This window comes from Caretta caretta, chromosome 8 (genome assembly GCF_965140235.1).
Source record: "Caretta caretta isolate rCarCar2 chromosome 8, rCarCar1.hap1, whole genome shotgun sequence".
In the NCBI taxonomy this organism is placed as follows: Eukaryota; Metazoa; Chordata; order Testudines; family Cheloniidae; genus Caretta; species Caretta caretta.
The window spans coordinates 56,505,812-56,532,764 of record NC_134213.1 but is presented as its reverse complement, the minus strand read 5'-3'; the positions used below and the strand labels follow the sequence as shown (position 1 = coordinate 56,532,764).

The following is a 26,953-nucleotide window of genomic DNA, read 5'->3' as shown; positions in this document are numbered from 1 at the left end:
TTGAAAATGGAACTTAGGAGCCTAAAAAGTTTAGATGCTTTTGAAAAGGTTACCAGTCAGGTAGATGTTTCAAGTCCTAACAACTACCCAGTACAGTTCTGCGACCTGAGTGCCTGTCAGTGATTTTTTGTTTGTTTTAAAGTTTAACAGCAGAAGCATCTCTATATTGATAGGATATATGTACCAGAATACAAATAAATAATAAGAGTAAATAATAGCATCTACTTATTGTAGAAGCACCTAAGGTGCTCAAGCAAGGTCCCATTACAATTGTACTAACAAGTAACAAATAAGATAATCCTTACCCCCAAATTGCTTATGATATATGATAGTTATGTACTATGTATTTACCATACTGTAAGGTGACCAGAACTAGTTTGTTTTCCAGGATACAGAATGTGCATCTGTCACTTACCTTGTCGCCCAGTGAAGCCAAACCTCATTGGAGACCAGGTAACAAATACTAGATCACATATGCTCATTTACTCAATAAAAAAGGGGAAACTAGGAAGAACTTTTGTGAAGTGTTTCAGTGTAGTCTTCAAACATACGTTGTTTTCTGTAATGGGATACAGAACCTTATGATCCCCAATTCAAATTCAGCCAAGATCTTTAGGTGGTGAGAATTAAACCTTTCTGATGTTAGTTGAATGGCCTATGGTATGTGTAATGGATTTGGTGGTCTCAGTCCTGTTCACCATGGAACGTCACATAAAATAGTACCACATTTTGGACTAATTAGCAACCTTGTTTGCAGTCACAGGAGAGGCCAGATACTTAAGACACAGAAAATAAATGTATTCTTTTGACCCCTAGAAGTGATCTTTTTGGGTCAGATAGAGAGAGGGGCAGTCGTATGGAGAAAGCCAGTACTGTCACTTCCCATGCTATGCCTTTTCTGTGCACGTACTTTTGTCAGCAGTCTCCAGTCCAGAACCCTGTGGGATATCAATAAATAATTACGATGCATACTTATTGGGAACTAAATCCTGAAACAAATAAGTCCTGAACCCCTTCTTCTGGCCTTCCAACAACCCCCCAGAAGCAAGCTCCCCACAGACCAGGACACGCCAACTCAAAGCGGAAGACCCTTCCATAACAGACGCAAAACCTGTAGACACATTTCCACTGCTGTGATGATCTTAACCCACCCAACACACCCTGCAAAATCCATGGGTCCTACACATGCCTATCACTGCATAGTGTACCTCACCCAGTGCACTAAATGCCCCAAACAAGAACAACTATATGGGTAAAACAAGACAATTTATGTGCTCTCAAATGAACATAAAAGAGAAAAAACACACTATCACCTATGGGTGAATACTTTTCACAAAGCAGTCATTCCATATCCAATCACTCTCAGTCCTCATCTTGAAAGGAAACTTGTATAACACTTTCCAAAAAAATGAGCATGGAAGCTTAAATTCGTAACTTTGCTAGACACTAAAAATCATGGACTGAATAAGGACACTGAATTTACGGTTTACTACAACAATCTGTAACCCACTAACCTCCCGTTTCTGTCTTATGACTGTAGCGGTGTTAACTCACCACTTCACCTTGAGTGTTGTCTTTCAGTGTGTGCTAACTATTTATGATAAACAATCTGTTCCACCTTGAATTTAGCTGTGATATCAGGTCAGGTCTACACTACAAGCATACATCGGTATAACTACATCACTTGGGTGTGAAAAATCCACACCCCTGAGTGACATAGTTATACCATCCTAATCCCCAATCTAGACAGCTACCATTTCCCGCAGAGGTGGATTAACTATGCTGACAGGAGAAGCTCCCATGTGGTAGCATCTTCACTAAAACGCTACAGCAGCAAAGCTGCACAGGTGTTACTTCACTCACTTTGTTTCCCTGTATTTTAAAACTACACTGACTCCTTTACAGAGCTCTACGAAGATGGGAGCCCATTATCACTGCATCATCTGTTCTGCAACCATCACGCGAAGGACTGACATGATAGGGCATATTAAGCGCCATGTGAACAAAGGAGAAACTGAGTCCAGGTATATTGCAGGTAAATTATTTAATGTTCCTGCTTTATTTGTAAATGGTTCCTTTACACGGTGCATTGTGTGTTATAGCTGGGCTATATGTTTGAGGGACTGTCAAAAGTAAGCCTGTGCTAAAAGCAAGTTTGCTCAGGGTTAGGAGGAAATAAAAACAAGAGAGATCTATCCTTTATAATATAGGTTGCCAAACCTTTATAACATAGGTTGTTAATCTGACCTTTTTTCTTGGATAACCCCAAAAGGCTGGCGTGCTGAGTTTGTAGTGTTTACCCTCTGCTCTGCCCTCCTGCTTTGTAGCCTATACATGTAGGTATTTGCTAGGTAAGGCATCGGCATAAGAAAGCTAGTAAAGCAATGAGCTTACAGGCCTCAGGCCTGAAAGACAATAGGTTAGCTAAACAAGGCACAAGGCCCAAAAGCCTTAGCATACGCAGTTAACCAGGAGTAACCCTAGGTCAGAGGTTCTGAATCTTTTTCTTTCAGAGACTCCTCCCTCCCTCCCTCCCTCCCAACAGGCTATAAAAACTCCATGGCCCACTTGTGCCACAATAACTGGTTTTCTCCATATAAAAGCCAGGGCTGGTATTAGAGCATAACAAGCAGGGCAATTGCCTGGGGTCCTATGCCACAGGGCCCCCCCCCACAAAGCTACATAGTTCAGGCTTCAGCTTCAGCCCCTGGTAGTGGGGTTCAGGGACCTGGGCTTCAGCCTCATGCCGTGGAGCTTTGGCTTTCTGCCCTGTGCCCCAGTAAGTCTAATGATGGCCCTGCTTGGAGGCCCCCCCTGAAACCTGCTCAAGGCCCCCTAGGGGGCCCTGGAACCTCTGGTTGAAAACTACTGCCCTAGATCATAAGATATCACAAGATGGAACACTGTCATGACTCAACTGCTGACAGATAACCACAAGATGCTAGGTTATAGCAGCTATTTGGGATATTTTAAGTTAGGAACATCAGCAGATATCTGACACAAGAGAGCCATGGTACCTAATTGATGTATATGCTAATGAGTTTGAGGTAAAAGGCCTAGTAACCTATGGGAGAAAGGCACCCCAACATTAGTAGGGTGAGGAAACACAAAAGGGGAAAAGCTCTTACTGAATATGCATTAGGCATAGTAGCATCAATGTAATACATTATAGAAGTTATATCCCGGCCTGCGTCCCTTGGGAAAAGCAACTCTTGGGAGATGCCAGGATGACTGTTACTGGTGATGGTGATGATGATGATGGAGAGAATGATACTTCAGGTCCTTTTGAAAGGGATGGTGTGAGTATATGGCTGCTCAGATGCACAGTCTGTATTATCTCTATCTACATTGCTGGGTTTGAAGTGTTTGACTTTACTAATTGTGTTGGTAAAACTATTGCAAATTCAAAGGCTTTTCCTAAGTGAGAGTGTTGCAACCGTGCACGTCAGGGTTCCCATCAGAATAATAATTGTAATACCGGGCCTAATCTTTGGACGAGAACCTACCAAACCTCAGTGTTAATTAGGAATTCTTAAGTGATTGATATAATTAGTACACGATTAATAGATCAGGCAACAGCTCTGTTTTTTGCTCATAAAAAAACGTTATTTTGCATTAGCTTGATAATCTTGGAAATGTCAATACCCAACCTTTTCAAAAGAATGGCACAGATAGTGGGAGACAGTACCCGTAAAACAAAACTGGCATGGCTAATTTCATGCCTCCCTGTTTTGGCAGCATCCATTTATTTTTAAATCAATCCCAAGTATAAATCAAGTTCAGATAAATGCCAAAATGCTGAATTGTTTTTGTTTGAAGTGCATAAACATGGACTATTGAAACCAGCTGACTGTCTTCAGATCTACAGCATGTTGATAAAAGTGTAGATGGTGGGTTGCTCATATAATTCAGTAAATCAGAATCCTATTGCAAACCCCCATAAATTATATGCACTAATCTTTTGACTGGATCGGAGATAAACTGGAAAAGCTAAATTATATTATTGGAATGACTCACTCATTCAAAAAAAAAAAAAAAAAAAGATAGTTTAGCACTAGATTTCAGGTACTTTATTTTTGCAAGTTATTAAAAGAAGAGGTTACCTGTAACTGTAGGTTCTTCAAGATGTCTGGTCCCTATTTGTATGCCAAATGTGGGTGCACAGGTGCTCCATGCACCGGAGCCAGAATTTTTTCAGCAGCAATGCCTGTTGACACACACGGCTGCCTTATGTCGCCATGTGCTCCAGGCGAGGTTATAAGAGGCCTTGTAGGGTGACGCACCCTCAGTCTCTCTCTTACCACAGAATAGAGAGTTTGCAGCAGAGAGGAAGGTGAGCAGGTATTGGAATATAAATAAAGACTACACATCTCAAAGAACCTCCAGTTACAGGTAAGTAACCTCCTCTTCTCCTTAGAGTGATGGTCCTTATATGTATTCCAAATGCGGTTGAGTATGGAACAGTGATCAGCTCAGAGGTGGGTGCAAGGACGTGATTGGTAAGGCCTGTTGCAGGACGGCACGGCCTATGGTGGCATCAGCAGCTGCCCACTGGTCTGTGGCATAGTACGCTGTGAAGGTGTGGACAGAGCACCATGTTGCCACATGGCAGATCTCATGCTAGGGTACGTCCACCAGGGAGGTGGAGGTGGTCACATGCAGGCCTCATTGCCACCTCTGTGGCCAGGGAGCAGGAGGACATGTCTGCTGCACCCACTGCGGCCTGGAGGCTGACTTGGCCTCAGGCAGCCCTCATCCAGCAAGGCCTGGAATCACTGGCCTTTGGTCTGTGTCATGTTCTCCAAGAACTCCACTAGCTTAGTATAATTGTTGAAAGCGTACTTCGCTAGCAGAGCTTGATAGTCAGAAATGTGGAATTGAAGGGCCACGGAGTAGTGTTTGCATGCCAGGAGGTCCAGGTATTTCACCACGTTATCTGGGTGCGTGTGTAAGAGTTGGAGTGCTAGTGTGCCCGTTCCATGGCCACGTGCATGACCAGCGAGGCCAGAGGGAGGTGGGAAAATATCTTCCACCCCTCTTAGCCAGTACGAAGCACCTGCCTTCCACCCTCTTGGGTGTGCAGGTGCAGGATACCGGCATGTGCCACACTGCTCCTGCAGGTTGTAGAACAGTATTGTGAATGGGCAGAGCTACGTGTGTCAGGCCATGGGGCTGAAGAATGTTTAACAACTGGTCCTGTTGGTCTTGGACCTCTTCTAGAGGGATGCCCAAGTCAAAGGCCATGCTCTGTACCAGCTCCTGGTACTGGTGGGGATTGTCAGGAGGCAAGAGGGTCGGAGAGATCAGGGCCTCATCTGGAGAGAAGAGGCTGCTGTCCGGGCTGGCGGTACCGGATCAAACATTGGGTCCTCTTTCGGGTCTGAGACCATTGGAGCCGGCGGAGGGGCTGAGGTGGTTCTGGTATGAGGCCACCGATGGTGGGTCCAAGCAGTGATGGAGTCCCACATGGGCCAGTGATGCCATGAGGCCAGATCTTAATAGTACTGCGGGTCCCATGGATACGAGTACCACACAGGTGAGCCCGGAGCATAGGGAGCCGGAAAAGGCATGTGAGCCTGAGAGTCCGCATTACACCGAGAGACTGGGAAGAAGGATGTCTCTTCTGCTGAGAAGCCCTCCAAGTCTGAAGAAGGCTCCAGCAGTGGTGGAGCCATCAGTGCGGGTGGTACCGCGATCACCGGGAGTGGGTCGCAGCTGAGGAGGAGTGACTCAGCCGCTGGTGAAGGTGGCCAGGAGGCAGAAAAAAGCAGCGAGGGCGGGTACGACAGCTTGAGATGGGACAAGGAGACCAGCGGATCCATCTGGCCTGGTGTTGAGAACACATCCTATCCTCTGCCACTCTGAGGCGGGGTATGCAGAGCACAGCCTGGAGAGTGCTGCCATGGCTGAGTAGTGCACACGGGCAGGCTGTTGAGACCCTTGGTCCTCACAGGAGCTGGTGGGTCTCGCTTCTGCTTTTCCTTGCCCCCTGGCTTAGGGGGTGGCAGTGCAGGTCACCATCCGACCAAACCCATCTTGGGGAGGAAACACAGTGTGGCTCAGTGGTCTGCAATGGGGACCTGCTGCAGTGTTCTGAGAGCGCTTGTGACTGTCCTTATGTGCCTTCTTGTGTTTCAGTGGTGCTGATGGGTCCAGGTGTGAAGCCGAGGCCAGGGCGCTTACCGCCAGTCATGGGCAGTGCACCACCAGCACGAATGTTCTGGGATCAAACTCTGCACGAGGCTGGAGCGCTTCCACTATGAAGAACTTACAGAGGCGCTGAAGACAAGCGTTGCGAGTCCTTGATGGGAAGGACTTGCAGATATCACTGTATGTGACCGTGTGTCTTACCCAGGCATTAGAAACAGCGCATGTGCTTGTTGCTCACAGAGAACGAGTGAGGGCACGAGGTGCAGTTCTTGAACCCCAGAATGTGGGGCATATTCCCCCAAATGGGTCAGGATAGGCCCTGTGAGGGGCTACTATATAAACTAACGTATTTACAGAAGTATGGGAAGAAAGAATCAGAACTCACTAACTATCTACAATGGACCATTCATTCTCATAGAGTGCACGAGCACAAAGAGAGGATTCTGATTCCAACCATGTGGTGAGAGGGAACCGAGGGCGTGTCGCCCCACACAAACCCCTATAACCTCACATGGAGCACATAACAACATAAGGTGGCCGTGCGGGTCAATGGACACTGCTTCTCTAAAACTTCTGGCTCTGGTGCATGGCATGCATGTGCACCTGCATTTGTCATACATATAGGGGACTATTACTCGAAGAAGAACAGTTATTACTCTTCTAGCTGGTAAGTTATGCAGTTCTGCTCCTCTCTGTCCTCTTCATCCATCTTTTATTGTGTCCTCTCTACCACTGCCATGTGAAGGGCACGTAAAATTAAAGGTAGTTCCCATTCTGATGCTGCCATATGAACAGGTCATTGTAGAAAGTGAACCTATCATTTGGCCCCCCCCACACATATATATGCACGCATGCGCGCACGCACACACACATGATCCTCACTAGAACGCGGGATTCGGGATCCATGCGCAATACCGTGTTAAGGCGGGGACTGCGTTAAAATGAATTGCAATTAAAGTAATTAAATTTGGGATCCATGGCCGCGACCGCGTTATATGCGAATTTGCGCTATATAGAAGCGTGTTCTAGTGAGGGTCCGGTGTACATGTGCGCGCGTGCACACACATGCATGCACATATACACACACACACAAACATGCTCTTCTTCATTTAGGGGGAAAAGGTGATCTAATCAACTGAGTATGGGATTGGGAGTTAGGAAATCTGGGTTTTATTCCCAAATCCTCTCACTAATTATTGGACTTGGATCAATCTCTCAACTTTTATGGTTCACTTCCCACCCCCATCTACAAAATGGAGATAATACTTCCACACCTGTGTAATTCTGAGATTGACAAATGGAAATCACAGTATAAACTGTGAAGTTCTTCATCTTTGCTCCTTCCCCTTTTCATTTCTTCATAATGTAGTCCTGTTGGTTAAAATGCCATAAAAGTCTAATCAATTTGTATTAAAAATGAAATATTTCATTTCAATTTTATGGATGGTTGGGGAGAATTATATAAATATCTAAGCAATAAATATGTGGGAGGCAGTTATATGTTCCTGATCCCCAGGATATCTAAGTACCTAGACAGAGCTACAAAAAAATCTTATTTGTGAGACACCTCACTTGTCCAGGCTGGATCAAGGCAGTAGAAGGAGTACACAGCACATGGATACATTCTCTCTCCAATTCTCAGTTAGTATGATTCTACTGAAATGGCAGTATTCTATGTTCAAGTATGCAAAATAGAAAACCTGTCTTCAGTGATCCTGCCAGAGAGGGTACATTTGCAAGGTTCAGAGTATATAGCCAATTTTCTGCCTATAGGAGAGTAATGGTTTGTTTCAGAAACTATTCTGAATTTTTCAGGTAAAAATGAAGGTCTTTGAAATCCTGGACTGACTTTAGCCCTTCTGTCTTTTTAGTTATCAAGAAGTGACTGGAGTACTATCAGAAGCTCAGTGGTATTTTTTGTTATGAGAGAATGTATTTCCTGCAGCATCTCATACTATTCAACTTGAACAAGTTCTTGAAGGGGTGTAATTCTATGAAAGAAATTTGTATGATGAAACTATGGCATTTTATAGGGTGTAAATCAGGGTAGAATTTGGCCCCAAGTCTGCCAATGTCCTGAATATAAACTAGCTGTGATCTCCTTTCCTGGCACCAAACGGTAATAGGCTGGTTTTCATGTGTTAACATTGTTATGTATCAGTGGGATTGGGGCCCTAATTATTTGAAAGATCTTTTTTGAATTTTATAGCTAAAATGTACAAATAAAAATCATCATTAACTCTCTTTCCTCTCCTAAAATATTTTTTTAGCCCCTGCTCCTAAGTCTTCTCATGAAGTGCTGAAAGAGGCAGACACAGATGTACAAGTTCTTCCTAACTACTCCACACCTCAGAAATCAGATTCCTATTTTAATCCCAAAATGAAACTCAACAGGTGAGGGGGGTAATGGGGAGAGGTTGCAAAGAAAATGCTCTCACTTAAAAGAATTATCCCAGTAAACAGCCCACTATGATGTCTAGAGGAATAACATTTTTCAGGCAGTAAAAATAAGATGCCCAATATAGGAAGGCTCCATTTTGATGCTTTTCTAATTTTGCTCACTGAACTATCTTCCTTATATACTGCTGGGAAGACTTTTCTAAAACAACAGAAATAGTCTTCAGAACAAAATGTGTTCCAGTTTCTAAGGAAATAAAGATGCTAGCTTATGCAGCAGCGTGGGAGTTTGAGGGGAAAAACCAATATAAACCACACCTGAGGACTCAAAAAACCTATTCAGTGAAATGTTTTCCTTTGAGTTTTTGTGACTAGACACCACTTAAGTGCTCTCCTCCAGCACAGCTAAGGCATGAGCATACTACGTACATATCTCATATCCTAGGACTCCTTTTTATAGGTCCCACTTTATTGGAGTAGATTCTTTCCTCTAGCTCAGGGGTGGGCAAACTTTTTGGCCTGAGGGCCACATCAGGGTTCTAAAACTGTATGGAGGGCCGGGTAGGGAAGGCTGTGCCTCCCCTAACCCTATCCACCCCCTCCCACTTCCCGCCCCCTACTTTACCCTTCAGAACCCCCGACCCATCCAACCTCCCCTACTCCTTGTCCCCCGACTGCCCCCTCCTGGGGCCCCCCTACCCCTAACCGCCCCCCCGGGATCCCATCCCCTATCCAACCCCCCCTCCCCCCTGACTTCCCCACCCCCTGTCCACACCCCTGTCCCCTGACAGGCCCCTGGGACCCCCCCCATCCAACCCCCTCCCCCCAAGCCCCTTTCAAAATGTGACCCTGCGAACACAGGCAGAGGACATGGGAGGAGCAGGGGCCGCGGCGCAGCCAGAGAGAAGCAGCTGGTTTCCCCTTCAAAGCGCCGCTTCTCTCCAGTCGGCTGCGCGGCTACCCAGTGCTCCTCCTGAGTCCTCCACCCGCGTTCGCCGCACTCCCGCAACCCGCACCGCCCACCTGCTCCCCTGAGACTGTAGATGAGCCTCCCTTCCTGCTCTCCCCTGTCCTCGCTGTGCAGCCTCCCGCACTGGTGGCGGAGTGCACTGAGGCTGCGGGGGAGGGAGTATAGCAGGAGAGGCTGGGGGCTAGCCTCCCCGGCCGGGAGCTCAAGAGCCGGGCAGGACGGTCCTGCGGGCTGGAAGTGGCCCACAGGCTGTAGTTTGCCCACCTCTGCTCTAGCTCCTCTTCACATCACTCGTTTTAATGTCAGTAGAGTGGGTAGTCATTTCGTCCTCAGAAAAATCATAACCTCACCCTATTGCTGCAATACCAAAGCCTGTTCCCTGAAACACTGAAGTTCAACTACCCTTCAGTCATTATCAGGGTCCTTCTCCAGAAGGAACACTGCCAAAGATAATTTTGAATCTGTCTGGGGAAATTTCTCAGGTCAGTCTAGGAAGACTGATGGTTATTTCCAGACAGCTGTTATTAGCAGTGAATGGTTTTAAAAAAAACAAACCCACCACCAGTAATCTCTCTGGTCTGTTCTTTCATAGAGCACATTAACTTCCTATAGAAAGCAGCATAAACCCCAAACAAACAGCATATTCTCTTGAACCCCAGTCAGTGGTGTCTAACCAGCAAGTGGAATCTCAAGTTCTTATCTTTCATACTACTTTTTTGCCACACTGTGAAGGATTCCATTCCACTACAAACTCTTAGGCCAGGTATAAACTACAAATTTATATTGGTATAACTACGTCACTTAGGGGTGTGAAAAATGCACACCCTTGAGTGACAGTTATACCGACCTAACCCCCAATTTAGACACCGCTGTGTCGATGGGACAACTTCTCACATTAACATAGTTAATCCACCACCCTGAGAGGCAATAGCTATGCTGACGGGAGACGCTGTCTTGTTGGCATAGTAGTATCTTCACTAAAGCACTGCAGCGGTACAAGAATACAAGCCCTTAGGCCAGCAGTTGATACTTTAAATGCCCAAACAATTAGGCTGCATACCAAATTTGCCTGCTACATGGACTCACTAATCATAGTAAGAAACCATGATATAGTGGTGTTTTATATCTCAGTGCTCCATGGATAAGTGTTAAAGTCAGCACTCCTAGAAAGTTATCATTGGAATTAATTTAAGAATATTTGAGTACTCTGAGACCTACAAATGCTGTTAAGGTAGTAAAAGCTTTAGAAAACCTTCTGGTGGCTGTTAAGCCCAGTTATTGCAAAACCTGTTGCTGGAACAAATTACCCTAAGCCCTGGTCTACCGTGCGGGGGGGAGGAAATCGATCTAAGTTCCGCAACTTCAGCTATGTGAATAATGTAGCTGAAGTCGATGTATTTAGACCTACTCACCGCGGTGTCTTCGCTATGGTGAGTCGACTGCTGCCACTCCCCCGTTGACTCTGCCTGTGCCTCTCACGGTGGTGGAGTACAGGAGTCGACGGGAGAGCGCTCGGGGATCGATTTATCCCATCTAGACTCGACACAGTAAATCGACCCCCGCTGGATTGATCGCTGCCCGCCTATCCGGCGGGTAGTGTAGCCATACCCTAAGATGGAAGAAACAAAAATATGTGAAATACATACTCTAAACTTTATTATACACCTTTTTATCTTCTAGGCAACTGATATTCTGTGCATTAGCTGTTTTGGCTGAAGAACGGAACCCCTTAGAATGTTTGGATGCATTTGGGGCCACCGGTAAATAAACAAACTTTTGGAATCTCATTTTACTTCCTTTAAATCTCGAATTTTATTTTACAATTTGTAGCAAGTCCCTCTCATGAGAAATAGACATTGTATATTTAAGTATTATGTGGTCGTTGCTTAGGCAGACTCCTTTTGACTTCCTTGTGTGTTTCCCCAGTTCAGGATTTGGCTCTAGATGTGTAAAAGGACCATAAATATCTTTGAGATGAAGTTACTGATGCTCAAAAGGAAGATTTTTTACATTTTAAAGTGCATGAAGTACCGTGCATCTTAACTTGATGAGTTATGTCCAAGGTCCCATGTATTCTGATTCGATAGCTGTGGAGTTTGGCTTCAGAATCAACCCCTAGTCGTAGAACAGTGCCACTGAATCCAAACTTTCATTTAAAAAATTGTTTCCAATCTCTATATTTATAAAGAAGAATCCTGACCATGAAATTAATGTAAACCAATGTGGTGGTGTCTTCCTGAATCTGTAGACAGTGAAACAATAGATTGGAAAGGTGTGAACTGTCCCCATGATCTCAATCAGGTGTTAATTCTAAAACCTGAAGACAAAAATTTAAATGCAACATTTATGCTAAAAATGCTCAGCAGTTCATGTCCTGCTAATGTGTTTATTGCACAATTCCAAGCCACACCAAAAGTCTTAACTGCCTCCTATCCAGCTATCAAAACCTCCTGTTTTCCCCCCACAACAATTTTTACAATACAGTCACCTATTGTTGTTACAAATATCTGCAACACATCAAAAATTTAAAATTTAGGGGCAGCATAAAAACAATTTAATATCAGACTAACAAGGACTGCTATATTAGTTAAAATGTTAATTTTCCTGTTTCATTCAGTTAAATTAAACTGAGTGTTTTTTTTAAATCTTGCTCTGCCACAGAAGTTCCAGTCTGCTGCATTAGAGTGTTGCACAAGCCCAGGGGACTTGCTACAGATTTGAGGTCCAATTTGTTTCACAGTACATAGAGCATTTTTATATCTATGGCACTTACCTTGTAATGAGAATTGGGTAGGCAAATCCTTGTACCCATATAGACTTCAGTGAGTCTTCACACAAATGCTGGAGTTTGTCAACAGAGTTCTTGCACGATGAAAGCCTGTGTATGGATCACATTTCTGTATTATGCACATTTAGGGTTTGATTGTGTTTTTATTGAAGTTAAGGGGATCAAGAACCAGGCCTTTATTCTATTGCATGCAACCAACCATAAAATTATGCGCTTGCCTTTCTCCTCAGGTATAATGGGATTACAGTGGGCAAAGCACCTTGGAAATTCTGTGAAGGTTACGATTAATGATTTCAATGAAAATTCCGTGACAATGATTCAGGAAAACTGCCATTTAAACAAGATGAAGGTGATGATGAATACTAAGGAAGAGGACGACTGTGATGAAACTATGGAAGAAGGAGAGGAAAATGTAGGCATTATTGAAGTGACAAAAATGGATGCTAATGTCATAATGCACTTGAGATCCTTCGATTTTATGTAAGTGAAGAGTGTTTGCTAATACAAGTTTGTCTTTACTCGATGCTTTGATCTTGACTGTAATTTAATTTTTGCCCCAGTGGTTATTTAGAGAAGTCTGAATGGATGAGACAACAAACAGCGGCTGGTTATTTGCTTATTAAAAGTTTAATTGTAGCAACTGAAGTGCTACGTAAATAGAGACAATTTTAAATCTTTTAAAAAATAATCACTGGGAAAACATTTAAGTCCTTCTGGCATCCAAAGTGGAAAATAAGTACCCAGGTAATGTGTGTTGGGTGCTGTGTTCTCGGTGGTCAGGCGTGGTGGTTGGAGCCATGGTTGAGAACAGGTACCAAGGTCGAAGTCAGCCATAGAGTCAGGACCAGGATAGCGCTGAAATCAGGGTCCAGGGATAGGCTGTGGGTCAGAACTGATGTCAGAGTCTATAGACAAGCCAAATCAGGATCATAGTTGGAGTCTGGATGCAGGCCAAAGGTTGAAGCTGGATTGGAGTTAGTCCAAGGGTCAGGAGGCAAGGGCAGGGCTAGAGCAAGGACAGAGTAAGGAATGGGCAAGGCTGAAGTGGGCTGGAACAAGGCTGGGGCAGGAACAGGAACTGGATCAAGAGAAGGCTGGAAGCCTAATGACACTAACACTGCAAGGCAGCAGGAGGATTCCTGGCTGAGTAGTGCTGTTGTACAGACTAACTTGCTGCTCAGGCAGGATCAGTGAAATACCTGTGCCTGGGGGTCACCTGACCCAGGCTCTGCCCAGGAATAGGCTGCTGCAGCATGCGTTAGTGCTGAGGCTTTGCTTATGGGATGAATCCCTGCAACTGAGTTGCTGCAGCATGCCTGAATGATGAGCAGGGATCCTAGTTTTCCATAATAAAAAACCCTCAAAATTCTCCAATAAAAAAACCCCCATAAAAATGAGTGTTTTTCCCATGATTATAATGAAATGCTGAACTTTAGTTTCCCTAATCACAATAGGAAGCACAGCCACCGGGGGCTGACAACCCAAGCCTCTCCATCCAGGGCTCTGGCTTTAAGTTCTGGTTCGGTTAATACAGAGAGCTGGATAATGGAGGCTCAGATAACATGTACCGTAGAACCCAGTTTTTCATTTTTTACAAAATGTAAAAACTAAAGACTATAAAAACACAAATTCTGGATTTTTCCATGGCAAAGGGATTTCTAGGATCCGTGGTGATGAGTCACTGCAGGCTCTGCTGGAGGGGGAAGTCACAGCAGCTGAGTGAGCAGCTCTGGTTTGGCTGCAGGTTTGCCTCACAATGTGTATGAACATTTTAGGCCAGACTTGTGGATTTTTGGTATAACTTTGTCTGTTTGGGGAAAAATGAAATATAAGAATATTTTTTCTGTAATTTTAGCTAATTTGAAATTCATATCTGTGCATGTAGTTTTTAATAAGGCCGCATGTTTATGGATCACTTATTGTAATCCATTCTTAAATAGCATAGCTGATTTAATTAGAATCTGTGACCAAAATATTCAAATGTTAGTGCCCAAATGCAGGCACTAAATCCATACATAGATATCAAAATAAGTGGTCTGATTCTTAGAGTTGCTGAACATCCACAAACCAGTTGAATTCTGTGGGAGTTAGTTTATTTGTATATTCTCCCGTCTTTCAGAATAAACACCGGTATCTTGGCCAGCATTCTTCTTAGTTCAATTATCCAGTGTACTAGAATGTGAGAGAGATTGTGCTGGATGTGTGATGACTGTTGCAGTACTCAATATGTACTGCCTGCCCCCTCTAAATTTGTTGCTTTGTAAATTATTTGGGCATGTTGGAGGTATGGAAGGTGTGTTGTAAAATCAAATTCTATTTTTATTTTACTTCAGATGTTATGGGTGAGGATTTTTTTAAACCGTTTTTTTCTCTGATAGCTTGAAAGCTAAGTAGTTATGTACCAGAGATGCTTCTCAGTGTATATTTTGTTTTTAGACACCTGGACCCATTTGGAACAGCTGTGAACTACCTGGATTCTGCATTCAGAAATGTAAGAAATCTTGGAATAGTATCAGTGACATCCACAGACATCTGTTCTCTGTATGCAAAAGCTCAGCATGTGGCCCAGCGTCACTACGGCTGTAACGTTGTCAGAACGGAGTACTTCAAGGAACTGGCAGCTAGAATAGTAGTTGCTGCTGTGGCAAGGTACTATTAAAACATAGAAATCGTGGTCAGCTCTTAAGCTCTGGTAGAAGAGGATTGCTAATGCATGCTTTTGGTGATTGCTAAAGCAAGTTGTGTCTTTGCTTTTCAGAATTCCTTAAGCTCTACAAATTAGGCATTGAAATATCAGTTTTGTACTTGATTTCAAGTTCACTACTATAGAACAATTTAAGTATTTTAAACTGAAGTGACTGGCAAGATGGCAAATGGGTACGGAGTGTATTATTAATCTTCAGAAAGAAAAGGTAATCTAATGCAAACTTGAATATCTGAAGATTTTAAGTTCCTTTTTCATTTAGTGGTGATTTAATGCTGCCTAAGCCTTTATAAATACTTCAGAAGCTATTAAAGCAATTAATTATCTGTGGGAAAGAGCATTAAATTAGATTTGTTTAAATGGAAATAAACTCATTAGTGTCAACTTTCACAGTATATTTCATAACTAGCAAACAGATATTCACTCCAAAATCTAGGCCCCCTATCCTCAAGTGTTTACAAACAATAAACACAGTGTGGCTAAATTTTTCACAGGTTAAATATTATGGTTAAGGAAAAAAAATGATCTGGTGCTGTAAATCTACTACCTACAAGTAAATCTACTTACAAAGCAAATATGATATAGTGCCTGTCCTGCAAACCTTGTTCATAATATTAGTCCTTTCTCGTACAAATATTCCCAGTGACTTCATAAGTGTACTCAGAAGTGAAAGTTGGGGGTTTGGACACTAAATCAAGACATACAAACCCAGATCAAGATAATGGAACAATCAGTTCAGGGAAGAGCGAGTGGGAGATTAGGTGTGAAAGATCTTGAGACTATGTAAACGAATCCACTCACTGCGAGGTGCCCCGTTGTGGCCAGGAGTAGCATGGCAGCACACTCCAGCACTGTGGTGGTTTCTCTATCAGAAACTTGGCCTTCTTGCTGGGTCACTATCTTAAATACACCCTTTCTTGGGTCATATTCATCCAAACTAAGAGTCTTCAAAATATTTTTAACACAAACAAAAATTCTTCCCCCTCTGTAGAGTTCTTCCTCACCCTGTTTTCGACAGGACCTGTAGCCCCCTTGCTGGGCTCAATAACCGTTGTGGAAGGCTTTATATGCCCCTTTCTTTGGAGCCAGTAGGGGACCCAATCCCACCCTCTACTCTAGGTTCCGGTCCAGGGGTCTTGTACTGAACAGACAGGTCTGCTCCCTTACCTGAGCTACAGTTTTCCATGGGCCACTTCCTACATAGTCTCTTAAGTTCTCCTTTGGGTATGTCCATTTTGTCCCTGCATAAACAGGATCTTTCCCAGGCCTCTCTACAGGGAGAACTTTTCCAGACTCTTCCCTTTTTGGTCTGGGTCTCTCACGGGCCTTCATGCCTGTAGAACTTTTCCTTACTGTCTGAGCTTTCTGCCTGGTTCTTTCTCCAGCCCTTTCCCCAGCTGGGCTTTATCATCACTTAAGCCTCATTCCCCTCAAGTGGGACTCATTCGGTAATCAGACTGGTTTAGTCCTATGCTCTCCAACCCACAGAGCAAGCTACCCTGTTACAGACTCCATAGTCAATTATATTAAATTGGACCTGTTTAGATTGTCTTGTCCAGCTCCTTGCCCATGCTAGCTTATTCCCTATAGCATATTCTCCAGTGCTATATCCCATTTAACTTTTAACTGATTCTAGCACTAGGGGTTTCATCTGTCCCTGTAAAACCACACCGCAGGCTGAGACCTCATATTGGAATAACTTTTCCAGAGTGTCAAGCTAAATTTTCCTTGCTAATTTTCACCTTGCTTCTAATTACACCCCTCCAAAGTACCCTAAAGGATTCCTCTTTTCTTGGTAAAAAGAAAAGGAGTACTTGTGGCACCTTAGACTAACATTAGTCTCTGAGGTGCCACAAGTATTCTTTTTCTTTTTGCGAATACAGACTAACATGGCTGCTACTCTGAAACCTGTTTTTTCTTGGTGTATACCAGTTCAGATACTAGTAGCTAGTGATTTATCTCCCCTTAGTCTTCATTTAACTTAGATCTACTTATTTACTTTCTGTAATCTTTCCTTTGAAGTCTATCCCTCCAAGTCTTCTCGGCATCGAGGAACCCAAGTCATGGACCAGCACCCTATTGTGCTAGGCCAGGGGTGGGCAAACTTTTTGGCCCGAGGGCCACATCAGGGTTGTCAAATGGTATGGAGGGCTGGGTAGGGAAGGCTGTGCCTCCGCAAACAGCCTGGCCCCCGCCCCCTCCCACTTCCTGCCCCCTGACCGCCCCCCTCAGAACCCGACCCATCCAACCCCCCCGTTCCTTGTCCCCTGACTGCCCCCTCTTGGGACCCCCCACTCCTATCTAACCCCCCACTCCTATCCAACCCCCCCACTCCCCGTCCCCTGACTGCCCCAACCCCTATCCACACCCCTGCCCCCTGACACGCCCCCTCCGGGACTCCCGACCTATCCAACCCCCCTCCTCCCACTCCTTGTCCCCTGAACGTCCCCTCCCAGGACCCCATGCCCTATCCAACCCCCCCTGCTCCCCGTTTCCTAACCGCCTCCCCCATCCCCCCAAACCTCCATCCCATACAACGGCTCCCTGTCCCCTGACTGCCCCCTGGGACCTCCTGCCCCTTATCCAACCCCCGCCGCCCCCTCACCATGCTGTTCAGAGCGGCAGGACAGGCTCATTGGAAAGCCAGGGAGGTGGGTGGGTACAAGCCGCACTGCCAGCGTGGGGGAGCAGGAACAGCAGGGGAGGGGCCGGGGGCTAACCTCCCAGCCGGGAGGTGCTGAGCAGGACAGTCCCGCGGGACATAATTTGCCCACCTCTGTGCTAGGCTCTATACAAACACAGAACAAAAAGATGACCCCTGCCCTTCAGAGCCAACAGTCTAAGTGGAGGCTGTTTATAGATAGTGTAGGATTTTTCCAAACAATGGATGATCATAAATATATATATTGCACATGGTGGAACAGCTGGGAAAATTAGTCTTTGTTGAATTCCTATGGTAATATGCTATCTTTTTGCTTTGGTAGAGCTGCAGCTCGATGTAACAAAGGCATTGAAGTTTTGCTTGCAGTAGCTCTAGAACACTTTGTCCTAGTAGTGGTGAGAGTTTTGAGGGGACCATCTCCTGCAGATGATTCAGTCAAGAAAATTCGGTATCTTATCCACTGCCAGTGGTGTGAGGAGAGGATTTTTCAGGAGGGTAATATGGTAGAAGGTAAATGGATTTTCCTTGGGTTTCTTTTAAAGGTATAATCCCTGCATGTTTATTGTATGTACCTATGTTAGGCACGTAGTAAATTCCAACATGTAAAAATACTTGCTTTCACTAGAAATATTTCGTATAAAGCATTGTGATAATGGTCCTACACATAAAGGGGAGGGTATTTTGATTATAATCCTTTAGGGTTCTTTGAGTAACTGTTATATGAATCCCACTGTAGGTGTGGGTGCACAAGCTTGGAATCTTTTGACGAGCAGTATCCATTAAGGCTACCCATGGCACCCTGCATGCCCTCACCCCACAGCACCAGGGGCTTAGAGTAGAGCAGCTTCAACTGCCCCTCATTTCCCTCTTCCCACTTGTGGCAGCGGGATGAAGCAACACTGTGTCTAACTGCTTCCCTGCAGCATTCTTGTTGTAATTAGTTTCTTATATTCTTGTTCTTAAATTTCATTTGGCCTGTTTGCACAGAAAAATAAAAATTCTTCAGTCTCCTCTAGGCCAAGGTATCTCTAATGGCTGAGCCTAGGTCTCCAGGTTTCAAAACCTACCCTGCCTGTGCCTCTGAATGATTGGCACAATAAATGTATCTTTTGTCTAGGGGAGACTCATATCACTGACCATTTACTATTTGTAAACCTTTCTCCAAGTGCACACACAAAGCTGCAAAACTTGTTTGAAGCTGGTTTTGATGGAGAAACCTACGAAGAACATATTGGATTCTGAGATTCCATTGGAAATAGTCCAGGAACATCCCTGTTATTCAATATTCTTCATCTGTTCCCTCAGGGCCATTTAGCAATGCCCATTAATAAGGGTATTCTTGCACTGATCAAGGACCTCTGGTAGACCCCAGCCTCCATTTCAGCCTCATCGAGGAAGTCATTTTGCCCCTAAGGGGTTCAAGTAATGTTTCCATTCATCCTGCTCTGGGATCACTGGTAGTGGCAGTGGCTCATGAAAAATCTAAACAGCATCTTATTGTGAAATCCACCCCTGGTATAAGGAATCAAAACTCTCTTTCGGGAGAAAAATATACTCAGCTAGCCTACAGTTCTGTATAGTCAGTTACCAGGCTCTGTTGGCAGAATATGATACAGTTGGATACAACCTTTCAGTCTGCCAAGAAGTTACCCCTGGACTCCGGAGATGAGTTCAGGGCTGTGATTACAGTAAGTCAACCTAAGATGGCCATTATGTTTTTAACTCAACAATGAACAAGAAATTATCCTTTCTGAATGATTTCAAGTTGATCCTTAGAGCTTTATACCACAGCTCTGAGCAAGAAATAAGGAAGGATTCTACCTTTCTCAAGCCAGAGACCTCCCTTGTCTTACTCGTACCACCAGATGGCTCCAGCCTCTTCTAAGAGACTGTTTCCAGAAGCAGAGATGCCCTACCACTACTGAAAGCACACATTTTTCTTCTGGTCAAGGAGGGAAGGATTCATGCTGCTGTCAAGAGTCTTGGACTGATTTTCAAGGATCTGTACCTCTTCTCCCCTTCTTTGGCAATAGCCTACCCCATCCCGCCTCATGACAATCTGCTGGTTTTTTGCTCCTAGGGAAGATGCATTGCTGATCAGAAAGGGATCCTTTCACCCCTATCCTGTTATTTCCCAGAGTTCTCAGGAAGATGCCAAAGGACAAGGTCCAGCTGATAATGGCCTGGGGATATCAGTTCTGGTACTCCAACTTCTGATGCACTTATCCCTCCATACCCTTCTACCACTTCCAAGCCATCTTGATGTCATTTCACAGGACCGGGGGCTTGGATCTAGTGTCTCTGCCTCTGACAGCATGGAGATTAGCTGACTAAACTGGAGAAAGGAGCACAAGACATTCTAATCCAGAGCACAAAGGCTTCCACAGGACTGATTTACACAACCTCAGTGAAAGCGTTTTTCATTATAGTCCATTCAGAGGTACTTTGAACCCTTGGAGTTTTCTATTCCTACTATCTGCTGTCTTTTGAAACAATTGGGGCTATCCATCAGAGTACATTTAGCAGTTGTCTTTGCATATCATCCACCTGTTCAAAGCCATTTGTTTTTTTCCCACCCTACTGTTTCAAAGTATCTAAAACGACTATTAATTCATATGTTCCCTCTAGTCAAGGAGCCTTTTTCTACATGGAACATGAATATGGTACTTTGGTCATTTAGACCTGTCATGATTTAGACAAAAGTCAAAATGTGCATTTGTCTTAAAACTTTCTGGAAAATTACTCTGTTGGAATTTCTCATACTGCTTCTCTACCGCACTGGTGGTGGTTGGTTGTTTCGTTGGAGGGGTAAGGTTACGAAAAAAGGGTGTTAACAAAAAATCTGCCATGTTTTTGAGATGTAAAAAAAATATTCACTGAGTATTTTCCCAAAGATCTTTACTACTCAAACTTCAGATAAATCAAATATTTAGTTCTTAATGAAGACACATGCCTTTTGCATATCTGAAATATTTTTAGGAACAGTTTGGTATATACAGATAGTGCACACAAGATTATTCTGCAGTTTGAGAATGTATTGAGTTGTGAAGCTCCAGAGTACATCCAGTGAGTGAGCTGTAGCTCACGAAAGCTTATGCTCAAATAAATTGGTTAGTCTCTAAGGTGCCACAAGTACTCCTTTTCTTTTTGCGAATACAGACTAACACGGCTGTTACTCTGAAACCAGTTGTTTAGCTGTATCTTATTTGAATGTCTAATCCTATCTTATTTCTCATTGTACTTTAAGGGCCCGATGTCTTGGGCTGTTAAGGTATTAACACTTCCTTAAGACAATGATGCATTTTTTGGCTATGTGAGCATTAGACTGCAATAAGTATCACATTTTCTTTCATTCTTAAGAACAGAAATAAAATTGTCACCTGTATAGGTGCAATGTTATAGCTGAGATTTTAAATGGACAAATTAACAGCATTCAGAGTCCTTCAACCTAGTACATATGCACAAGGGAGCTGAGCTATGGCTGTCATGAAAATGCTATGAGTCAACTGAATTCTGTGCACATAGGCAACCATAATTTTAACAATTTTTTGCATGATACAATTTTTCTTGAAAAGCTTTTTTAGTTTAAACTTGTTTTTGCAGTGGAAAGTTCTAACCCACTAGCTAGAAGCAGTTATTTAAAACACATACCAAGTAATATGGAGCTCTGGGTTTGTTTTATTTTAATTTAAAAATAACTAAAGTTACAATGCCCCTCATTAGATTCCAGCGGACACCAGTTAGTAACTTGTAACAACATTAATAAAAGTTGGTGTCTCAGGCATTTTTACAGTTGTTTGTGTATGTTGGGTTCTGATGTTGCTCATCCTATTAAATGCCTCTACTTAGGCAGAATCACTTCTTGGTGGGTTCAACATTTCTAGTATCTAAAACATCTTTCATTTTGTTTGTATTTTGAAATAACTGAATCTATAGAACTCACTTTAATTCTGTTTTCTGTAACAGAAAACCCTTACCGGCAACTATCTTGTGACTGCCATGGCAGTATGCCTGGGAAGACAGCAGTAGAGCTTGGTCCTCTGTGGTAGGTACAGCACACAGCCTAACAAAAGTGAAAGCTTGTTCATAAAGCAGTAAGTTTATAGCTAGCAACTGAGATGGCCTTGGCAGCTGGTTATTTAATTGGAGAGCTGAGTAATAAAAAAAATGAGTTTCCCTAGTCATATTGGGGTAGACAGCAAGCAGTGAGTTTACTAAATAAACAATAGTGAACTAGTTTTCAGTTTCACATCCTGGACATATTAAAACAATTACACTGCACAGGAGAATCTGGCTGAGTAGCTTGATGTTTTGCGACCAGAGAACTAGTATACATTGAACTGTAATTGATAACTAACTTGGTGTGCCTTTACATAATATCAAATACCTATGCACTTCCAGTAGTATAAAATAACTTGAACTGTTAAATGGTAAACAGCAATGGTGTTTATCCTTGGTTTTTTGGATTGAAAGAATAGTTAAATTTAAATGTGAGCATTTCAGAACTAGATTATAGAAACAGAACTAATCCTTTGCACTAGCCCTGCTTTTACTGTTTCTAAATACTATTAGTACACCACCCTAATTTTGACAGTGCATCCCTGTGATATGGGTATCATTCCCATTTTACACGTGGGGAAATGAGATGAAGTGACTTTGCCCCAGTTGACACAGTAAGTCAGTGGCAGAACTGGGCTTAACACTCATAAGATCTTAGCTTTCAAGCCATGACTCTGAACTGCCACTACCTAAAACAAAAATAATTTTAATAGTATCACAAACTATGTACCCTGTTAATATAAGTATAGTTCAGCAGCTACTCAGTTTGTGGAAACCACTTTTAAAGGAGCAAAGGCCTTTTGCTATAAATCAAAATACTTTGTCATACACCAGTCTCCTTATTTTCACTGGCATTCTATTGCACTGTCCAGGTCAGGGTCCCTCTTTAACACTGGATTCCTCAGAAGAATGCTGTTTGAAGCTGTTCAGCACGGCTTAGATGAGATTCAGCCACTTGTAAAGACATTAATTTGTGAAGCAGAATGTACAACTCTAAAACAGTTTTCAATCCATGGTCCTGCCAGCCAGAACAAACAAGGTGAGATAAAATGGCAAGTTGCTTACAAAAACTCATGGGATTTTTAAATGTCTAAAACCAATTGAAAATTTCTTGAGCAAAAGTAACTATAGCGGTGCATGTTAAAAGAAGATTAGGAACATGTTCCCTATCACAAAGCATGGGACAACAGTCTTGCCATATTATGGGGCTTTTGTCATACTCTTTAAACCTCTGCTGTTAAGGCTTGCTCGACACAGGGTGCTAGACTTGAACCAGTATGGAAAAATCCTACATTAAGTAAACCAGTGCTGACACAAGGTGCCACGCTGACAGTCCTGTAGTCCAATTTATTCGCAAAACAGGCAGTAGTAGCAGAAGCTTCCCATATACTAGCCTTCGTACTGCAGCCCTGAGGGGGAAGTTCCTCCCCTTTGAGTGAAATGGGACTCTGCCCTTCATGCTCAGTCAATCCTGGACTTCTCTACAGGGACTGCCAATTGCGGGGGGTGATTGAGATGGCTGTCTACAGTGGGATACTATTCTAATAAGAACAGACTAGAGGCTACCAGTTCACTTCAGATAAATCACCATATAGTAATTTTACTTGAATATTGTCCTGTGCCAGATTCAAACTGATAATGTTTAGTGAAAGTTTCCATAACCTATTACCTATCCTTTTGCCTCTATCATTTTTACACCTTTTACTTTGTCTAGAAAGTTTGGGATTTTGCCCTTTCAAATTTTTGTGGATCCCTTTATAAGGTAGCAAAATAAAATCTATTTAAAATGTTTTGTCACACTTCAGATTTAATTTTGACTTCTGTATTCTAGAAGAATGTGGCGTCTTTATTAAAACACCAGATACTGCAGCTGACTACTATGTGGTACAAGGTATGTGGTTCATCCATCACAACTGCATGTACACCCCTTGTGGTTTGTGCTAGCAGATAACCACAATCAATGAAGGAGGGATGGGGTGTTAAAGGTGGGGATAGAATGGTTTTTGTAACCTTGGCTTGTGATGGCCCCAACTTTTAAAGGTTTTTTTTTTTTTAAATGAATATGCTCAGTGGTTCACCTCCAGTAAAGATTAATGAAACTTTAAAAATATTATATCTTTACCCAAACTAGTATTTGCTGGGAAAGACAAGGAGCCATTATTGCATGAAGTGCACTATGTACTTTTGCAAGTCTAGTTTATCTGTGCAGCCCTTGGCTCCTATGGAAGAAAGTTACAGAAAACTTTAAAATTATCTATTAAACTAGACTAGATTTTAGATCCCCTTCAGCTTTTAAGGAATGAGAGGTTTTTTTCCCCCTAGAAGTGGTATAGTTGTAGCTTTAGTTCAATCAGTCTGAGCCAGGAATGCTACCTAAAGAAAAGCAAGAGAGGCCTAAGGTGAGTTCCCCACAGGGGACTTAAATGTTAAGCATTGCATTGCAACACTTATCATTTCAGTACTCTACTGCTTAGTGAAAGCCACAGCTCAGAGTTGGGCACCAGTGCTCCTTATACAATGCGGGGGAGAGTTAGGGATCCACAAAATCCAGCTCACAGAGCTGTCTAAGATAGCCACTACAAAATGCCAAGGAAAGGGGCGAGTCCTGAGCCCTGCTCCTCAGAGGGACTTACGTGCCTAACTCGGGGCTGGAGGGTAGCACCTCCCTCCACTCAGGATTCACAGCCGTGAACCCTCTCCTGAAGTTTGCGAGAAAGGGCTTATGCACCTTTCTCGTGCACAGACTGGGTGGCATCATCACTAAGTGCTACAATAGCTCTAGTCAAATGTGTATAATTTAGCCCTGTGCTAAGAGCACTCACCTACCATATTGGAGACCTAGTTTGATTGTCCCCTCCCACCGATGTCAAGAATAAACTTCAGCTCTGGTCTCCCCCTCCAAGGATAGTACCCTAACCACTGGGCTTTCTATTTCTCCTGTTGAAGCTGTTCCACTATATATAAATAAATATGTACTGGAGCATTCTGGAACATGGGTCTCCCGTGTACCTAGTGGATTACTCTGGCCCAATACATGTTAATTATATACAGTGGAACAGTTTCAACAGAAGAGAGATCTGCCTCAAAATACCCCCTGGCACGCTGGTTATGGTACTCTCCTGGGAGGCAGACCAGAGTTCAAATCTCTTCTTCATATCAGGGGGAAATTCTCCCACATCCCAGGCGAGGGCTCCAGCTATTGGGTTAAAGGTTATAAGTTGGCACCACCATCTTCGGTTTCTTTTGTGGGGCCTGATCCAGTAGGTGGCTTCTGAGAGCACCTGCCAGATAAGCAGGGGAATACTTAGTTAGAGGATCCCACTGGACTTAGACACCCAGCTGCCTGGACTGAAGCAACTGTGTGCATACTCAGTAGTTGATTTTTTAGGTGGCTACAGAGTTAGGCAGAGGTTGAGGAACTACATTTTGAATCTTGCCCCTAATGAGCATTTCTGTGTTTTAGGTAAAAGGAAAAGTAATGAAATGAGTAAAAACATAGCAAAAAGACAGAAGTCCGAAAGCAATGCTGAGCACCCTGCATTTTACTATAATATCCATAGACATAGTATCAAAGGAATGAACATGCCAAAGTAAGGATCACGTTCCAGTTTCTGATTTCCAACAAAATCTGTGTTGAAACCAACTAACCAGTAATAACTTTCTCTCTAATTTTTTCAGGTTAAACAAGTTCTTACAGTATCTGTCCCAAGCTGGGTATAGAGTAAGCCGAACCCATTTTGATCCCATGGGAGTTCGCACAAATGCACCCTTGGCACAGTTTAAATCTATCCTTGTGAAGTACAGCACACCCACGTACACTGGGGGGCAGGCAGAAGGCCCTGTCCAGTCCACTGAAGATGCCCAGGCAGGAGACAATGTCCAAGCTGCTGTAGATGACAAGTCAGGAGACATGGAGTTCACAGAAGATGGTAAATCAGGAAGTACTCTTTATGTTCACAAAAGACAGCTATCACGATAACTTTATTGCTGCTGAATGCAAATAATGTGTTAATTTGAGATTTGCAACTAAGCCCTACTCATGTAAACCAATCTACAGAACTGGTTTTGAAAGCTTGGGTTTCCAGTTATCTTAATGCGTGGGAGACATTTTAGAATTACACAGAAGAACTTGTAATTGATCACAATACATATGGTCAAGTTACAATTAGAGTGGAGAAAGAAACTGTAGAGGGTATTGACTTCTATGCTCGTCTTTCTTTTAAACACTGGCATTTTGTGACTACCCCCAGCTCTTCGAAAAGCCTTATTCAAACTCCTAGTGCAATTTCCAGTACAGCGGATAAGCGATGGGGCCAAAAGTCTTAAGCATTTCCTTAAGTGTTGCTAGAGCATAACCGAAGTATGAAATCGGCCATCATGCCTGCTGCTTGATTGGTTAGAGTTTAGCAATAGGTCAAGTCTGTAAGACACCAAAAATGTTGCACTATAAAATGTGGTATTAAATTTAAGCAAGCCAGAACATTTTAAATAGGTACAAGTATATCCTTAGGTAGCAAACTTAACTTTTACCTAAAAGCAAAGACCTAGAGGCAAGTGGATCGGGAATGAAATTAAACTTTTTGCTATTTGAATTTTTATTTTTAGCTCTACATAGCTATATATTTCAAGTGAATTAGCTACTTTGAACAAAACAACAATTACCTGCTGGTAATAAAGGAAAAATCTGGCAAGCTATTGGGGAGAGAGGACTGAGTGGCAAAGAGTTAATTCACCAGGATTTAACTCATCCTGCATTTAAATGGTCACCAGTACTATTTGATGATTAAGTCAATACATCTGCACTCTAGTCAGTTATCTAATTTAACCTGCTTGTGAGATTCCTTTTACAAGTCAATGATTAAATTTGTACATAAACAGGTTATTTTCACTATTAGAACCATCTCTTGTGATATAGGTTGAAAAAACACATTTAATAAATAGTCATTCCTTTTTAAAAAGTTAATATGTAATTACTTCAGCCATAAAATCATACAGTTCATTTTTGTGTGGGTTTTTCCAACTGTTAGAACAAAGAGTTTGGTTCAAGACTTCTGTCATTCGCTAGTTCTGATCTAGGAACAACTGTCTTATACTGCTTTTAAAACAGGATCTTCCATACAGCAAGGGTAATAATTTTAGATTCAGGCTTAGTCTATGAAGTTTTGGCAACATAGCTATATATCGGCAAGGAGATTGAGGGGAAAAAAATCAGACCCCCTAAAA

The 26,953-nt window shown here is 43.0% G+C and overlaps 1 protein-coding gene and 1 long non-coding RNA gene across 4 annotated transcripts in view; one reads left to right on the top strand and one right to left on the bottom strand.

Moving 5' to 3' along the window:
- TRMT1L (tRNA methyltransferase 1L) overlaps window positions 1-26,953 on the top strand; it is a 63,512-nt gene that overhangs the window by 26,493 nt on the left and 10,066 nt on the right. For 2 of the 3 annotated variants that reach the window (XM_048860599.2, XM_048860600.2), the window contains exons 5-16: window positions 389-453; window positions 1,906-2,035; window positions 8,421-8,544; window positions 11,198-11,277; window positions 12,536-12,785; window positions 14,742-14,954; window positions 17,994-18,181; window positions 21,638-21,716; window positions 22,603-22,769; window positions 23,562-23,621; window positions 25,194-25,320; window positions 25,409-25,659. In XM_048860599.2, coding sequence (XP_048716556.1) covers window positions 389-453; window positions 1,906-2,035; window positions 8,421-8,544; window positions 11,198-11,277; window positions 12,536-12,785; window positions 14,742-14,954; window positions 17,994-18,181; window positions 21,638-21,716; window positions 22,603-22,769; window positions 23,562-23,621; window positions 25,194-25,320; window positions 25,409-25,659 — 1,734 coding nt within the window. Of the gene's footprint in view, window positions 1-388; window positions 454-1,905; window positions 2,036-8,420; window positions 8,545-11,197; window positions 11,278-12,535; window positions 12,786-14,741; window positions 14,955-17,993; window positions 18,182-21,637; window positions 21,717-22,602; window positions 22,770-23,561; window positions 23,622-25,193; window positions 25,321-25,408; window positions 26,611-26,953 lie in introns of those variants that run through there. The other variant, XM_048860601.2, reaches the window with a different exon arrangement.
- On the bottom strand, window positions 460-12,452 carry LOC142073004 (uncharacterized). The gene is made up of 3 exons (XR_012669656.1): window positions 12,291-12,452; window positions 10,930-11,126; window positions 460-938 (listed from the first exon to the last, which is right to left on the bottom strand). It is a non-coding gene; the product is annotated as an uncharacterized LOC142073004 (long non-coding RNA).